The 16965-nt window shown below is 52.1% G+C and overlaps 1 protein-coding gene across 13 annotated transcripts in view; it reads left to right on the top strand.

The window, feature by feature from the left end:
• Positions 1 to 16965, top strand: part of EHMT1 (euchromatic histone lysine methyltransferase 1) — a 122068-nt gene that overhangs the window by 80830 nt on the left and 24273 nt on the right. For 11 of the 13 annotated variants that reach the window (XM_027902390.1, XM_027902393.1, XM_027902397.1 and 8 more), the window contains 8 exons: positions 721 to 801; positions 3215 to 3335; positions 5207 to 5335; positions 7945 to 8090; positions 11361 to 11504; positions 13304 to 13530; positions 14275 to 14439; positions 15494 to 15576. In XM_027902390.1, the coding sequence (XP_027758191.1) occupies positions 721 to 801; positions 3215 to 3335; positions 5207 to 5335; positions 7945 to 8090; positions 11361 to 11504; positions 13304 to 13530; positions 14275 to 14439; positions 15494 to 15576 (1096 nt within the window). The remainder of the gene's footprint in view (positions 1 to 720; positions 802 to 3214; positions 3336 to 5206; positions 5336 to 7944; positions 8091 to 11360; positions 11505 to 13303; positions 13531 to 14274; positions 14440 to 15493; positions 15577 to 16965) is intronic. The other 2 variants (XM_027902402.1, XM_027902400.1) reach the window with 1 other exon arrangement.

Here is a 16965-nt window from a genome sequence, read left to right as displayed (position 1 = left end):
GGACACTGCTGGGACACCTGGGGTAGGAGGGGCTTCAACTGAAGCAATTTCTAGGGCTTTTTTCACCTGCAAGATGACAGAAAGCTCAGCAGGGTGTTGAGGCTCTTGGGTGACCATTTCCTGCTTCCCTCTGTGCCTGTGAGGGTCTCCCCCCATCTCAGCCCTGCTCAGATCTGTGATCCCCAGTGCAGAACCCCCATCATATTTAATTCTGTGATTCACTGAACCAACAAGAGATATCTCCTTAACCTTGCTGATAACAGACTGGCAAAGCACTAAAATTGATTTAGTTCATTTTTTTTCCCCAAAAAAATCATTATAGTGATTTCCCCAAATCTATACATAGTATAGACACGAGGCTGGTTAGGATTAGGAAGGAAAACTTTATTTAGGAGTCGATTTTCTTTCCCCCCCAACCCTGTACCATCCCCATGGATGTCCCGTGATGGGTCTGGAACACACTGAGCTCCAGCCTTGAAGCTCCTGTCTTTTTGGTGCATGTGCAGGCTGGGTGGGGGGCACAGCAGGATGATTGGGGATGATCTGATGGGTCCTGGGCACAGCAGGATGGTGGGGGATGATCTGATGGGTCCTGGGCACAGCAGGATGGTGGGGGATGATCTGATGGGTCCTGGGCACAGCAGGATGGTGGAGGATGCCCTGCTTTGAGAGATCTGACCTGACTGACTCCTTCTGTTCTTGGGCAAATGGTGGTTGCAGATCGATGATGGCGAGTCTGAGGAGGAACAGGAGTCTGTAGAGTCTGGGGAGGAGGAGGAGGATGGAGACGAGTCTGACTTGGTAAGCTGGGCTGCTAAATTGTCTTTCAGCCCGTGGCCTGTTGATAATGATTCCCCCTTTGCACTGCTGCCAGAAAGAGAGAGAGCAAAGCGGTGCAGTTTCACCTCTCCTTGACAAAACTCACTCTCTGAAACCACCCACACACAGAGTATTGTTTTCCACAAGGTGCTTAACCCTGATCTGTGGTACATTTAATTGCTTTCTGATGCTAACTAATGAGGGTTTGTTGTTTTCAACAAAGTGTTGACTGCTTTTAATCGTTTGAATGTTGATGGAAGCTTAAGGGTGCTTGAATTCTTCAGATGCACAGTTGGCAAGTGGAGCTGGTAGGAGCCAGCAATGCTTCCTTACCAACCTGAAGCTTTGCGGGGCTTTTTGGAGCTCGGGTGGAGTTGTTCCCAAACCCATTGGCCCAGCCCACAGCCTAAATTCACACTGATCTGACATCCACCTCGCTCCAGATGAGCAGCTCTTACCAGGGAGGCTTACAAATGGCACACAGACAGACAGACAGACAGACAGACTGACCCTCTCCCTGGGAGGTTGGTTGTGTAGCACGAGGTCAAGACTTTCAGCTGGTGCTGGGGATTTCTGTTTTTTTTTTTAGTTAGTTGGTGAAAAGAACCTGATGATTTTTTTAGTTTGAATTGCTATTCGTTGTTTGTCTCTGTCCCCCACCCTCCCCTTTACTTAAGAACTTTGCTCCCTCTCCACAGCCTCTCAAGTTGAGGAGCCAGCATTTAAGGCACCCCAACTCTTCAGTCACCTTGAGAAAATTCTTGGCTTCATTTTCTTGATGTTTTGAGCTGAAGGTAGAACCATAATTACAAAATATACCAAATGAATCATTGAAGCTCTTTAGGACCTTGTTCCTCCTGCCCTGACACTCCAGGAGCCAGAGAGGAGTGAGGAGCAGGGGCTGGGCAGCCTCCCCTTTCCCTGGGCAGCTGAGGCCAGTCTGTAGCTTTAGCCCAAAGCAAGGGTTGAGTTTGTGCTCAGTCCAACCTCCCAGGTCATATCTCCCCATGCTGGGTGGTGGTTTGTACTCTGGTGAGTCAGCCAGTTCCCCAGACAGGGTCTGGCTCGAGCACAGAGCTCTCCCCCACAAGCTGAGTGATGCAACTGGGGTAAAGCCACGTGGTGAGCCCACACTTGTTGTGGGGCAGCGTTTCTGTCTTTCCTCGCTGTGGGAACAGCCCATGGTGCAGCTGCCTATGGAGGCAGGACCTGATCCAGCTACTGTTAGTGCTAGCAGAAGGTTTTTCCTAGGCTTTGATGGGAGCTGGATAATCATCAGCAGCGGAGAATTTCAGCTGGAACACGAACTGTGTGATGGATGCCTTGAAGGCTGCCTGACGGGGTTGTGGGGCCTCGTTCCCCATTCTGATGTTGACTTTGAAACCCCGCCCCAGACAACTGTATTTTTTCAAGCCCCAACCCAAACTCTGTTTAGGTTCATACATGTGGCTGAATATTTGCTGCATGATTAGCCTGTGCTACCCAGTGCCTGGCTCAGGGAGGGGGATGTTCTGCCGCTGAGTTCCCCTGGGTCCCTCCCAGCCCTGCCAGGCTCTGCAGGTGCAAGGCGGGTTTCTTGTTGGCATTTTCTAACACAGCTGTGGAGAAATGTGAACATTTTAGTTTGAAAACCCCACTGCCAGAGCTCAAGGAGCGTTTGGACAACACTCTCATGTGGAGGGGCCGTACAAAGAGTGGCTGAGGGCACTGGGTTTGCTCAGCCTGGAGAAGAGGAGCCTGAGGTCAGACCTCAGTGGGGTCTGCAGCTCCTCCTGAGGGGCAGCTCCGATCTCTGTTGTGTGTGAGCAGGGATGGCCCCCAGGGAACAGCTGGAGCTGTGTCAGGGCAGGCTCAGGGTGGATCTCAGGGAAAGGTTCTTCCCCCAGAGGGTGGTTGGCACTGAACAGGCTCCCCAGGGCAGTGGGCACAGCCCCAAGGCTGCCAGAGCTCCAGGAGGGTTTGGATGATGCTCTGAGGGACAGGATGGGATTGCTGGGGTGTCTGTGCAGGGCCAGAAGCTGGACTGGATGGTCCTTGTGGGTCCCTTCCAACTCCAGATATGATGTGATCCTCTGATTCTGCCATTTTTTGGGAAGCTGGGAGCATGTGTGTGCCTGCACCCCTGCAGTGCTGCACAGAGGTGCTCAGCTGGTGTGAGAGAGAAAGTGCCGCCTGCACTACAGAAATGACAGGAAATACACCCACACGTGTGCCTGGGTTTCCTTTTCACTGCTATAAAGGCACCTCAGCACCCCTTGGTTTCAAACCCCTGGTCCTTGGAGGCCTTTCTGCGCCGCTCAAAGCTGCACAAAGGCTCTTCCTCACGGGCACAAGGAGCTGCTGGGACACTGGTGCTGACATGCCTGACGTGCACGTGGCCTCTCTGGTTCTTCAGAGCTCGGAGTCCAGTGTCAAGAAGAAGCTGCTGAAGAGGAAAGGGAAGACGGACAGTCCGTGGCTGAAACCCACCCGCAAGAGGAGACGGAGGAATAAAAAGAAACAAGCCAGTGTTTTAGGTAACTAATGGTGTTTTGGGGCTTTGGCTGCACCCAAATCTGCCTTCCAGGTGGAGGGAGAAGGACTCATGAGGCCTGTGAGTCTCTTCCTTCCCCAGGTTGGGGTGTGATAAACCAGGGTGTGAACTGGCAGTCACTGCTGGTGCCACTTTAACACATGAGGTGGCTTTGTCCTTGCCATGCTGGAGGAATATTAGTTTGTTCTTGAACTCCCTTTGTTTTAAAGTATCCAGAAAAGGCTTATAAAAAGGAGGAAGGTGGACCTTTTATATAGATAGTGACAGGGAAAGGTGGAATGGTTTTAAACTGACAGAAGGCAGGGTTTGATGGGATCTTAGGAGGAATTTTTTTACTCAGAGGGTGGGGAGGCCCTGGCACAGGTTGCCTAGAGAAGCAGTGGCTGCCCCATCCCTCGAAGTGTTCAAGACCAGCTTGGATGGGGTTTTGGAGCAATCTGGGGTAGTGGAACCCATGGCAATGGGGTGGAACTGGATGATCTTTGAGGTCCCTTCCAACCCTAACCAATCTGTGATTCTGTGATTCTGTGACTCGTGTGGACTCCTGCCCCATGAGCTCAGGGAGCAAGTTTAGATGCAGAAGGAAAAGAAAGAACCACTAGTTGTGTTCCATTGCTTTTGTATGAATATTTGTGCAGCTGAATGAAATGGGCAGGTTGGCTTTGCTCATTCTGAAAGCACTGCAGTGTTTGTAATGAGCTGCCTCTGAGCTGCCTCTGGCCCATCTCAAGTGTAAGCTCTTGTTTGTCCTAAGTTACCCAGCACTCAGAAGCTTTCAGTGGCCTCTGTGTGCTGAAAGCTGGGGGTTGGGGCAACCAGGAGTGCAGGCTGGTTGTGATGTCCTTCAGGAAAGGTCACACCATGGGTGAAATACAGTGGAGAGTGTCTGAAGTGCAGCTGTGCCTCATAACTAAGGTTTCACATATCCTTTGCCACCAAAGGGTTTGTTGTTCCACTCCTGCTAATTCAGTGCAAACAGGCCACTTTTGTATCAGCAGGTTTGTGGCTAATTCTGAGTTACTTGGCCATGTTTCAGCCTCTGGCCTGTGCTTGGGGTCTGTCAGTCACCTGTCTTGCTCCTCTTCCTCCCTAGATGAAGTAGGGACCATTGCTCCCTTTCACAGCAAACACCTAATCCTTCATTTCAGATGCAGACTGGTTTTCTGCCCCTTTAGTGAAAGTGGCAGCTGCTCTTCCAGGGTAACCAAACTCTCTTGGCCAAGCTGGAGTGGGAGAAGCAAAGTGAGGGAGAAAGTCAAGCCAAGGGGGTGCGAAGTGATTGATGATCCCCACTCGGGCTCTGTGGGGTCCCCACACAATCTCTGCTCAGTGAGGGATCCCCAAACAATCCCTTCCTAGTGAGGGCTCCCCACACAATCTCTTCCCAGCAGCAGCTTTGTTCACTTAGAGCCAGAACTTGGCTTTTAAGAGTTTCCCCTCCCGTTAAGCTGAATGTCACCTGTCTCGTCCTCTTCCCGAGGCGCACGAGGGGGTGGTTGGCTCTGCCTGGCTGGAATGTTGTCCCTGAGCCCTGTGCAGCAGGTTGGAGGCAGGAGGATGCTCTGGGCCCCGTTCCATCCCTTCCTTGTGCCGTTGTAGCAGCAGGCAGAGGTGCCTTGCGGAGGCAGAACTTGTCTCATTGATTGTTTTCTCCGGTTGTTTCCTGCCTGAGCGGAGGTGGGAGCCCTGTCTGACCAGCTGGGGAAGGGAACCAGCCGTGCCACGTGTGCCCAGATGTTTTGTTCCCATCATTCCTGAGGAGCCTGCACAGAGCCTGGTCCCAGCCACGGCCTGGCACCCTGTGGGGTGGGTGGTGCTGGTGGGGTTTGTGTGAATCCCCCTGTTCCCATCCAGGTGCCGAAGCCTATAAACCATCACTGGGCAGGGAGGGCCCGGGCCAGGAGAACAGCATGGAGTACATGGAGGTGTCCCTGGATTCCCTGGACCTGCGGGTGAAGGGCATCCTGTCCTCGCCGGCGGGGGGTGAGTGCTGGGGCTGGGTTTGGGGCTGGGACACAGTTTGGGGTTGGGGCTGGGGCTGGGTTTGGGTTTGTGAATGGGTTTAGGGCTGGTGGGTCTGGGGACAGGCCCTGAGTTTGGGGCCAGGTCTGGGTTTGGGACTGGGTTTGGGTTTGGGATTGGGTCTGGGTTTGGGGCTGGGTCTGGGTTTGGGGCCAAGTCTGGGTTTTACTCTAGGTCTGGGTTTGGGTTTGGGGCTGGGGCTGAGTTTGGGGCAGAGTCTGGGGCGAGGTCTGGGTCTGGAGCCATGTCTGGGGTTGGGTTTGGGGCCGGATCTGGCTCTGGGTTTGGCTTTGGGGCCGGTTCTAGGTCTGGCTTTGGGGCCGGGTCTTTGTTCCGTGCGGGGCCCCGGCTGCCCCCTGGTGGCCACGGAGTGCGATGGGAATGGGGTGGGATTGGGATGGGATGAGGATAATGATTGAGATGGGGCTGGGATGGAATGGGGATAGGGATGGGGTAGGACTGGTCTGGGGATGAGCATAGGGGAAGGGATGACCATAGGTATGGGGCTGGGACTAGGCAGGGGATGAGGATGGGGATGGGGATGATGGTAGGGATGGGGCTGGGATAGGAATATGGCTGGGATGGGGATGAGGATGATGATAGTGGTGGGAATAGGGCTGGGATGAGGATGAGACTAGGGATAGGTCTGGAATAGGAATGCTGCTGGGGCTGGAGTGGGGCTGAGAATGATAGGGGTGGGAGTAGGATAGCAATGGGGATAGGTATGGGGATGATGATAGGGCTGGGGCTGGGATAGGAATGGGGCTAGGATGGTGACTGTGTTGGGTTTGGGATGAGGTAGGGATGGAGCTGGAATGGGGATGAGGGTGAGGATAGGGAAGGTGTGTGAGGATAGGGATGAGGCTGAGGATGTGGCTGTCCCAGTTCCAGTGGGGCACACTGGCTCAGGAGTCTGAAGTACTGGCCCAGCCCTCCTGTCCCACTGGGCATCTCCCCTCCATTCCCTGTGTGTGCTGATTCAGCATCCCCCCAAACCACTGTCTTTGTGCCCCCAGGAATCACTTGTTCATCCCTAGGGGAGGGGAGGGGTGGTGCTGGGCCCTGGGTGCTCAGCCCCAGCTGCTGTTCCCAGTGCTGAACCTCCCTCAGCTCCGGCACCTCCTGCCTGGGCTGAATCCGCCCGTCTGTCCCCGTCACTCTCTCAAAGCTTGTCTGGCTCCTTTGATAGAGGCACATCAAAGAGTCCCCCACCAAGGGAGGGTCAGGATGGATGAGGGATGCTTTCAGCACAGCCTCTGGATGTCAAACAGATTAGGGAAGTGACAGCTTGGAAGGCAAGGAATGAGCTTTGTGATTTGCGCTCCTAGAAAAGGCTCTTAAACCTTTAAGATCTTGACAGGATTTTACATGAAAACTGAGAGGACTTTCCCTGTGCTTGTATGTCTTGAAACATCCCTTTGCTGGGCTTGGGCTTGCAACTTGTTGGCTGAAGGGAATTCCTGATGACACGAAAGGGTCTTGTGTTCTGCTGACGGGGTCAGAGCCGTGGGCAGGGGGCTGGGGTGGGGAGAATATTGCCATTGCCAGGGGAATTAAAGAGGAATCTTCCCCAGGAACGAAGTGAATCTTCAATACTTTGCAGCAAAACAACTCTCCTCTCTAAAGCTCGAGAAGCAGCAGCACAGTTCCTTCTTGCTGTGAGTCAGTCCCGTAGCAGTGGGGAGGGAGAGCTCTGGGATGCTCCAGGGTGAACCAGCCCAAAGGATTGGCTTCTGTACTGCAACCACTGCAAAGAGGTGTCTCAGTGTAGGGCTGGAACAGGACTGTAGGACTAGAATCAGACTCCTGTCACTAGGCCAGAGTTTAGCAATCGTGGCTAAGCCAGTGATTGATTTGGATCCAGAGGAACCGCAAAAACATTCCCACTGTGTCCCCATACCTGGCAGAGACCCCTCCCAAAATCAATTATCCACCTTTTCATAGGTTTGTAAGTGTTCAGCATCTAAGAGAAAGGGATGAGGAAAAGGCAAGAACATTGGAGCATCTTGCTGCTTTCTTTTCCCTGGTTTGTTCTCTTTCCAAAATAAATATTTCTTGGTTGACTGAGGCCAAATAGTCCCAGGAATTTTGTTTTCCCATCTGTGTAATAGGCCTCTGCAAATAGAAGTTTGTGCTTTCCTGATCTTCTCTATTTATCACTCCAGTGGCTGTTCAAATTTCCAGCTCTGGGTGGTTTCCTACAAGTCTTCTGGTGCCAGGGCACAGTTCTGTGGGGCGGGTGGGGAGGAGACACAGGCTGATAAAAATCTGTGCCTCATCCTTGCTCTACCTGCTTGAGGTTTTCTCGGAGTAAACTGTTCTTAACTTACCAGTCTTGATGTCAGCACAGTCAGCTGCAGTGTGGCTGGACTTGGAAAAGCACAGGAGGCTTTTGCAAACTCCAGCTGGTGTAAAAGAAGGCTCCTTTTTTCACAGGATTTGGGTGATGCCCTGAGAGCGTTTCAGGACATGGAATGGGAAGATGTCGCGGGGCACGGGTGGCGTTGATGGACTGCGTCCTTTGTCCTGGGAGAGAATCTGAGTTGATTTACTGGTCTTCTGTACTCCAGGTCTTTCCAATGGCCCTGAAGCAATGGAAGTAGATGGTCTCCAGGAAGTTCCCCTCTGTAGCTGTCGAATGGAAACCCCCAAAAGCAGAGAGATCACCACGTTAGCCAACAACCAGTGCATGGCCACGGAGAGCGTGGACAACGAGGTAGGAGCCTGTCTTTTAGCTTCTCACAGCCTTTTGTGCTGAGGACAAAGACATAGAGAGTGAAAAGCTGTGCCAGGAACATGTGTTGGCTCGTGCAGGGGCTCTGTGCCTGCTAGACTGGGCCCCACTGGTGTGGGAATGGCAGGGTGACCATCTCACTTGCTCAGTGAGGGCTCCAGCACTCTGTGTGTGTCCCACTGTGGGGATGAAGCCACGGGGAAGGGAGGAGATGGTGTGTTCTGCAGCGGGAGAGGCTCTGGGTGGGTCTCCCTGCTTGTCTCAGCCTGTGTGGCTGGATCTTGTTGATTGAGAGGCCAAGTAGGCTAAAATACACTCACATGCATCCACGGGAGAAAATCCAATCAGAGGAAGCTTGGAGCTGGTTTTCCTTGACTACAAAGGGGCTGATGCAAACCTTTCCATGGGCAGGTCTTGAGTTTTGGGAACTTGGCATGTGCTCTGCTGCCCCAGCCTTCCCCTCTCTTCCTCCCCTAAGAGGCTTCTGTTCCAAAGCTTCCCCTGTCCTAATTGTGGCCTTCCAGTACCTGAAGGGATCCCACAAGAAAGATGGAGAGGGACTTTTTTACAAGAGCATGGAGTGACAGGACAAGTGGGAACGGCTTCAAACTGCCAGAAGGCAGAGTTAGGTGGGATATTGGGAAGAAATCCTTCCCTGTGAGGGTGGGGAGGCCCTGGCACAGGTTGCCCAGAGAAGCTGTGGCTGCCCCATCCCTGGAAGTGTCCAAGGCCAGGTTGGAGCAACCTGGGGATGGTGGAAGGTGTCCCTGCCCATGGCAGGGGGTGGGACTGGATGATCTTTAATGTCCCTTCCAACCCAAATCATTCTTTGATTCGATGTTCTGGCAGCTCTGTGCAGCCCCAGGTCTGACTGACAGACAACAAGTGCACTCAGTGCCTTTTCATTGGTCACAGCTGAGCTTGATGGGCTCTGCTGGTTCCAGAAGTGTGGAATTAAGTGGCAAAATGACTCCATTCCAGAGTCTGGGAAGTGAGACTGAAGGACAGGGATGCACTTGGTGGATCCTCCTTTTACTGGGAGACACTTGGGTCTCACTGCAGCACCCTGATACTCACTGGTAGTAGGGCAAGGAGTATCTCAAGTTCTCCTCCAGGATCCTTTGAGAAGGGGTGGATGGAGCGAGAGATGGATAATCAGATTTGCAGCCCAGCTCTTCTTGTCTCAGTTCGTGCTGGTACCTACAGAGAGAGGAATTCCCAAAGGGTGGCAAAATTGACTAATTCAAGAGAGAGTGCCCTGGGAGACTTGTCAGAGAGAGGAGGGACCCCAGGGTTCCTAAATAAACACAAGGGACATGGAAGAGTTCCTGCTCGTGTCTACGGTGGGTTGACAGTTCTGTCCCTGGGTAAATCAGAGGGAGGAATGGCAAAGGCCTTGCTTTATGTTGGATTCTTTTTCATAATGGCATAAATGACTCATAGATGTTGTAAGAATACTGTATGTGTGAATAGTGGCTTCTCCAGACTGTCATGTCCTTGAAGAGTATTATAAATAGTTATGAGCACCCTGCTGCACTCTCTAATGGTTGGAAAACAGCAATTAATCATGTCAAACTTCTTGTAGGGTTTCTAACAAATCATGTAGTGTGACATAACAGTGCAGGGTCTTCCTCACACGGAGAGTGCAGCTTTTTACATGTTAATCACATTCCCTCAGCTCAGTAAAATTCCTCCTCAGTAAAGGATCAATGGTCCCCTCGTGCCATCCCTGCAGCCCCTGGACTGAGGTGGTAACTGGGATCAGTCCAGCCAAGGTGTCACAGCCACAGGGAGACTTTGCAGGTGGAGTTTTGATTTGGACACGCCAGAGGTGAATGACGAGCCTGGCTTAAAATCCATTCTCTTTTCCCACGGGGTTGTTGCTTCTACAGGAAAAGTGGGATTTCAAAAAAAAAAAAAAAATTATGGAGAAAGTCTAGTTTTGTTGAGGAAAAGCAGCAAATCAAAGCTCAGCTAGAGCAGAGGGACAGTCTGTGGGTGATGAGCAGGCACCAAGTCCCTGCCTGACTCTGCTCGTGGTGACAACACACAGTAACTGTGTCCCTTCCCTCTGAGGGACCTTTCCATGGAGCAGCCTTTCACCTTTATATTCCTGGTTTATCAGTGTCCTTTAGCAGGCACGTGGGGAGAGCAAGGTCCAGAGGGACCTGAAACAGAACCCGAACAGCATCAGCCGTGCTGGCAGGTGGCACCTGGGATGTGACAGTGGGATGTGTCTGTAGGAATGGGGCAGCAGAAGGAAGTGCTGATCCCTCTGGTGCAGCAGAGCAAGGAACAGTGGTTGGGAATAGGGAACCCCAGCTGTGGAACCTGCTGCCATTAACAGAACAGGTGGGGGCATGAGAAGGTTGGAGAGACAGGACAAGGGGAATGGCTTTAAGCTGAAGGAGGGCAGGTGTAGATGGGATATTGGGAAGGAAATTCTTCCCCGTGAGGGTGGGCAGGCCCTGGCACAGGTTGCCCAGAGAAGCTGTGGCTGCCCCATCCCTGGAAGTGTCCAAGGCCAGGTTGGAGCAACCTGGGGATGGTGGAAGGTGTCCCTGCCCATGGCAGGGGGTGGGATGAGATGATCTCTAAGGTCCCTTCCAGTCCACACCTTTCTCTGATTCGCTTGATTTTTACATCAGTGAAATCCTCTGGAAAACATGCTCCAAATGTGACTTTAGCTGAGCTCTCATGCAAGCCTGGCTCCTCATCCCTGTGGTCTGGGCAGGGGCCAGTGCTGGAACCAGTACAGACGATAAACTTCGCTGGCAACGAGGAGCAATTATTTTCCCCTTTATCTTCCTGTGACTTCTACTTTTGAGCAGTAACAAGATTTAGTGCGAATGGCCTTGTTCTCTTGGTCACTCACACACGCTCTTCCTGGCAAAAGGAGAGCGTGCGTTGCGTGAGTCAGGCCCCTGGGACTGCCCCTTCTGCTGCTGCTTTGGCTCCTGCCTATTTCCAGTGATGATTTTTTTTTTTTTTCTTAATTTCCTTGCAAGCAACAAGCGACTGAGGGGGGGGGGGTGTCCACTTGCATGTTAGTTAGTGAATGATGCATCCCTTCCTGTGAGAGCAGCCCTCCCGGCTTCCTGCTGCACTGCTAACGCTGCCTGGCACGCGTCTGAACCGCTGTGGAAGAGCCAGGGCTCCTCAGGGCAGCGGGCAAGATTCTTCCTCAGCACGAGCACAGAGAGTGTTTTTGGTCTCCGGTAATTTCATCTCCTTTAATTTCTCCCGTTCCAGCTGGGCCGATGCACAAACAGTGTGGTTAAGTATGAACTGATGCGCCCGTCTAACAAAGTCCAGCTTTTGGTGCTGTGTGAGGACCATAGAGGGAGGATGGTGAAACACCAGTGTTGCCCTGGCTGTGGATACTTTTGCACTGCAGTAAGTCCGTGCTCTCAATCTAGGGAAGGGGGTGCCTGTCGCAGTAGCCTGGAAGCTGAAGGTGGAGATGGTACCTAAAAGGGGTTTACTGACTCCCTGGCATCAGCTGCACCTCGTTCCACAGCACATCAGGAGGCGTTTTCGGTAGGAATGTGTGTGAGGGTAGCTGAAATCGTCGCCTTTACCTTCCTGGAGACCCCCAAGGGGTGTTACAAAAAGGGTTTTGGCATGGTGGAAGTCTCGCCTTAGGAATTCCTTTGGAGCAAGGGTTTGTTTTTTTGGTTTTGTTTTTCTTTTTTTTTTTTTTTTTGTGTTCTCAGTCACACAAAAAAGTGTATTAGCTTGGTTTGGAAAAGAATCTGTGAGCCCTCTGTGTCCCCCTCCCTGGTTTAGGTGGGGAACCTGAGTGATGGCACTGGACCAAGGCAGTGTTTGAGATCTCAATTAGATTAGATTAGATATTAGGAAGATAGATTAAATATTGGGGAACAATCTTCCCTGTGAGGGTGGGCAGGCCCTGGCACAGGTTGCCCAGAGAAGCTGTGGCTGCCCCATCCCTGGAAGTGTCCAAGGCCAGGTTGGAGCAACCTGGGGATGGTGGAAGGTGTCCCTGCCCGTGGCAGGGGCGTTGGAATGGAACTGGATGATCTTTAATGTCCCTTCCAACCCAAACCAGTCTGTGTTTCTATGATCTCCTGCTGCTTCTTCCACCTCTGACACCGAGGCTTCTACTGCTCTTGGTCTGGTCCTTTAGTGGTCACTGTCCTTGTTTCCCTGTTGGTAAAGCTGAAAGGCCCCAACTGAGGCCTCACAGGGTGATGATGAGCCTTAATTGTCCGATGCTGGTGTTTTTCAGGATGACTCCAGGGAAGATGCTGCAGTAGTGTCAAGCATTACTGTAGTAAATGGAGCCATCCTGGGTTTTCCTGCTGAGTCAGAGATCATTGGAAAGACAAAATCCTTAAAACCCTTTAAGGCATTTTGCAAAGCTGAAATAGAGTTAATTAGGTTGCCTGGGAGGACTGTGAGTTCAGGAGAAGATTGGCCTTTCCTTGCACGCTTGTACACCTCTCAGTGCCTTGTCCTGGCCCACAGGGGTGAACCTGGGGGTGTCTGTGCCATCCATCAGTAACCCAGAGCCCAGCAGGGGCTCAGGTACCACTGATACCACAGGGCAGGGAATTCTGGGGTCCCTGCAGCCCAGCTGGAAGGACTTTGCTGGAAAGGGAAAATAATTTGAAGAGAAGTTGCCCAGTTTGTTGCATGAGCAGTCAGTCACCTTACTGGGGTTAAACAGCAGATGGGGCTGGTCCAGACAGAGAACTTGCATAATTTAGGTTGCACTGGGGTCAGCGACCGATTTAATGAGATTCACGTAGATCCTTTTGTGTGCAGCTTTGTTGGGTGGTTTTAGTGCTGGCTCAGCACACAGGCCTGAAGTTTCCCTTTGCAGTTTTGGGGGCGTCCTTACAGTGCACTGGCACTTCTAGAAACAGAAGCGACAACTTCAAGCGTTTGAGGAAAGAGCTGGAAATTGGGACCTCTCGGGTCTCTTTCCCAAGCACAATTCAAAAAAAAAAAAAATCTTGCTTTGCAGTCCCTAACCAAGTGAGTTTTGTTTTGTTTTGTTTTTTTTTTTTCCCTCTTCACCTTGGTTTTGTTCTCTTCTCAAGAAGTGGCAGTGCTTGCTTACTGTACTGGACGCAGCAGGGGCAGGAGTGGTGGTGAATGGAGCATGTGGCAGGGGCGAGGGCGGCGGCGGGCGAGGTGTGAATCCCTTTCCTCTGTGGTTCTTGCAGGGCACTTTCATGGAGTGTCAGCCGGAGAGCAGCATCTCCCACCGCTTCCACAAGAACTGTGCCTCCCAGGTCAACGACACGAGCTACTGCCCACACTGTGGGGAAGAGGCCTCCAAGGCCAAGGAGGTGACAATAGCAAAGGCTGACACGACCTCCACGGTGTCCCTGACCTACGAGCAGCAGAAACCAGCGGCCGTGGAGGGAAGGGCCGACACCACGACGGGCAGGTGAGCTGGGGTGGGGGGGGGGTAGGGAGGATCTCAAACCTCGTGCCCAGACCGGGCTTTGAATTTGAATTCTTGCCCTCCTCCTGATGAGCAAAGGGCTTCCTGGTCCTGCTCTCACAAGCCAAAGCTCAGCTGCAGGGACCTGCAGGTGTGTTCTGTGTTGCTGTGTTCACACCAACCACAGGGTGAGCTGGGGCAGAGGCACCGGGGATGGGGGTGTTCAGGATTTAAACATTCCCTCCTCTTATGGATTAATTCCATTCTTAAGGAGTGGAACAGCAGTGGGACTGGCTGATGTTGCCAGGTCTGCTCAGTGACAGGGACATTCCTGGCTGTAGCTCTGTAGCTCCTGGCTCACACCGGTGAGCACTGGTGTAAAGAGGGGAGGAGGGCAAAGAGGAGAACACAAATCAAGCCAACCCCGTGCTGGACAGTGCTCTGACTTCCCATCCCATCTGGGCTTGTTCAGGTGGCTTTTTTTGCCTTGCCCCATGTTCCTGGTTTTCCTGTAGCACAGAGTCCATCAAAGTGTAATCACTGGGCAGTGCAGTTCCTTCTTGGGCAAGTTCTTACCGAAAAAGCTGTAAAATATATTGGTTTGTATCTGGATTCCAGTTACACTTATCTAAAGTGTAGCATTGAAAGTATTTAAAATGCATTTGCGTTCCTTCTTTGGCATGAGATCCACGCTGTAGTGTATTTTTAATGGTTGTGCTTTGGCTGTCTCTAATTTTACCTCTCCAGTGGCACTGGGACACGGTTGTCAGAGGAAGACAAGCCAGAAAGTTCAGCTGCTGAGGGGTTTGACATGGCTGGGTCTTCAGTTTTTCCAAAGCCTACTACAAGCCTGACCCAGGGACCAGTTAAAGAAACTCTGGAAAGTGCCCTGATTGCCCTGGACTCCGAAAAGTAAGAAAAAAAACCACTGGGTCTCTCCAGTTCCCATGAAAGTTGCTTAACTAGAAAAAATTGGATTTAGCTTCTCTGGACTTTGGTCCCACTCAGAGCTTCTTTTGTTCGCTCGTTTGTCACCCCCAACAGATTTGGGAGAACTGTTACAGCTCTAAAGGTCTTATTGATTTCTGTGGAGGATTTAGTTTTTCCCTGGCATCTGTAACTGCTGGAAGTTCCTGTTCACAGCACTGAGACCCAGAATTTGTTGTTGAGTGGCACTGAGTAGATCTGGCCCTCACTGGAACAAGGCTGGCTGGGGTCAGAGCTGGAAGTTTTAAGACCTCCTTGTGGAGGTTTGTTCCTCTGTTTTGCTGGTGCTCTGGAGCTGTATCATGGAATCACAGAGTGGTTTGGGATGGAAGGACTGTAAAGACCATCCAGTACCACCCCCTGCCATGGACAGGGATACCTCCTAGTAGTCCGGGTTGCTCCAACCTGGCCTTGGACACTTCCAGGGATCCAGGGGCAGCCACAGCTTCTCTGGGCAACCTGTGCCAGGGCCTCCCCACCCTCACAGCCAAGAATTTTTTTCCTTCCATCTGACCTAACCCTGCCCTCTGGCAGTGGGAAGCCATTCCCTCTTGTCCTGTCCCTCCATCCCTTGTCCCAAGTCCCTCTCCAGCTCTCCTGGAGCCCCTTTAGGCTGTGCAAGGGGCTCTCAGGTCTCCCTGGAGCCTTCTCTTCTCCAGGTGAGCACCCCCAGCTCTCCCAGCCTGGCTCCAGAATGTCTCCAGCCCTTGGAGCATCTCTGTGGCCTCCTCTGGATTTACTCCAGCAGCTCCATGTCCCTCCTGTGCTGTTCCCCAGAGCTGGAGGCAGCTCTGCAGGGGGGTCTCACCTGAGTGGGGCAGAGGGGCAGAATCCCCACTCCCCTCCTGCCCACGCTGTGGGATCAGCCCAGGGCACCATAGGACAGACTTGGTCATGCACGTGGGGTGGCAGGGGGGGTGACATGCCTGCTGTGCTCTTCACTGAGCATTAACTCCTCCTCTTTTCCCCCCTCCTGCAGGCCCAAGAAGTTACGGTTCCATCCGAAGCAGTTGTACTTCTCTGCCAGGCAAGGGGAGCTGCAAAAGGTCCTGCTGATGTTGGGTAGGTGCCTCCTTCCCAGGACAGGGCCTGGCTGGCAGCACTCCCAGCTCCTGCCAGGCAGCTGCCAGTGTCCAGTTCCCAGCATGGCCCCACGTCACGTTCCCCACTGCCCCCTGGGAGTGGAGCTGGAGGAGAAATCCACCCCTGTGAGTGATGTGTCAGTGGAAATGGCTTCATCTCCCTGTGGAATGTGGGCTGTTCCCAACTTGTTTCTGTGTTTGAGCCACTGTTTTATCCAGAGAAGCTGGTTGTGTCCCCAAAAATGACCTACATGTGGTTTTACCAGTCCAGCAGAACTTTTCCTCTCTGTGCAATGGGATAGATGGATATTTGCATCCAGGGGAGAGGTAAAAAGAGGCTAGTCAGCTTAAACTGAGACCCATCAGCAGGAGAGCAAAAAAGAAGAGCCTTCAGGGGTTGTTTTGGGGCTTCATAGTTGTCTGTCACCAGATGACTCTGAGCTGCTGAGCCTGTTTTTACCAACAAATATCCCTGAGGAATCTCCCCCTTTGAAGGACACAATGTTACCTCAGGATCATTTCCTTTCCACTGCCGGACTTTGATGTACATTTTTGGACACTTCCTGTTCTTGTCATTTATCAGTTCCTTCTTTTTTTTTTTCTTTCCTTTTTTTTGTCTAGCAACTGTTTGCTCCATTGTTCCTTTCTTCCATAGGACAAAAGTGTTATTCATTGATATTTAACTATGGCCTCATCATATGCAACATGTTATCATGCCCAGACATCTTTGTCTGCCTGTCAGCATCATCTCTCAGTCTTTGCACAGCTGTGAGAATCTCTGGCCAGATCCCAAGCTTGTGTTAGTTGGAGAAGTTCCATCCATGTTGTAGCCCTGTGTTTGCAGGGATGCAGCAACAATCACTAATATTAATTGCAGTTAATAATGGTGAGGCAAAAAAGTCCAGGTAGCACCAACTCTTCATTTGCAACTTCTGTGTTGCTTTAAACAAAGCAGCATTTTTAATTTTCCTTATGTTCTTGTGTAGTGCTGCGTTTGAGATGAATTGAGAGTCTGAGGGACATGGCCTGTGCAGATATTGTAATGCCTTAAAGGTCTTAAGTTCCAGGGTGTTTCTGAAGTTCTTGGTTTGAGCGTTCACAGAGTCCCAGAATGTGCTGAGTTGGAAGGGACTCACAAGGATTGTCGAGTCCAACTCCTGGCACTGCACAGGCCCATCCCCAAGGGTCACCCCCTGTGCCCCAGAGGATCATCCAAACCCTCCTGCAGCTCTGGCAGCCTTGGGGCTGTGCCCACTGCCCTGGGGAGCCTGTTCAGTGCCAACCACCCTCTGGGGGAAGAACCTTTCCCTGAGATCCACCCTGAGCCTGCCCTGACACAGCTCCAGCCATTCCCTGGGGGCTGTCCCTG

This window comes from Empidonax traillii, unplaced genomic scaffold (assembly GCF_003031625.1).
Source record: "Empidonax traillii isolate 1590-97213 ecotype Southwest subspecies unplaced genomic scaffold, ASM303162v1 scaffold869:size279042, whole genome shotgun sequence".
In the NCBI taxonomy this organism is placed as follows: Eukaryota; Metazoa; Chordata; class Aves; order Passeriformes; family Tyrannidae; genus Empidonax; species Empidonax traillii.
Note: the sequence above shows the minus strand (reverse complement) of the source record. Positions and strands in the feature narration are given on the sequence as shown.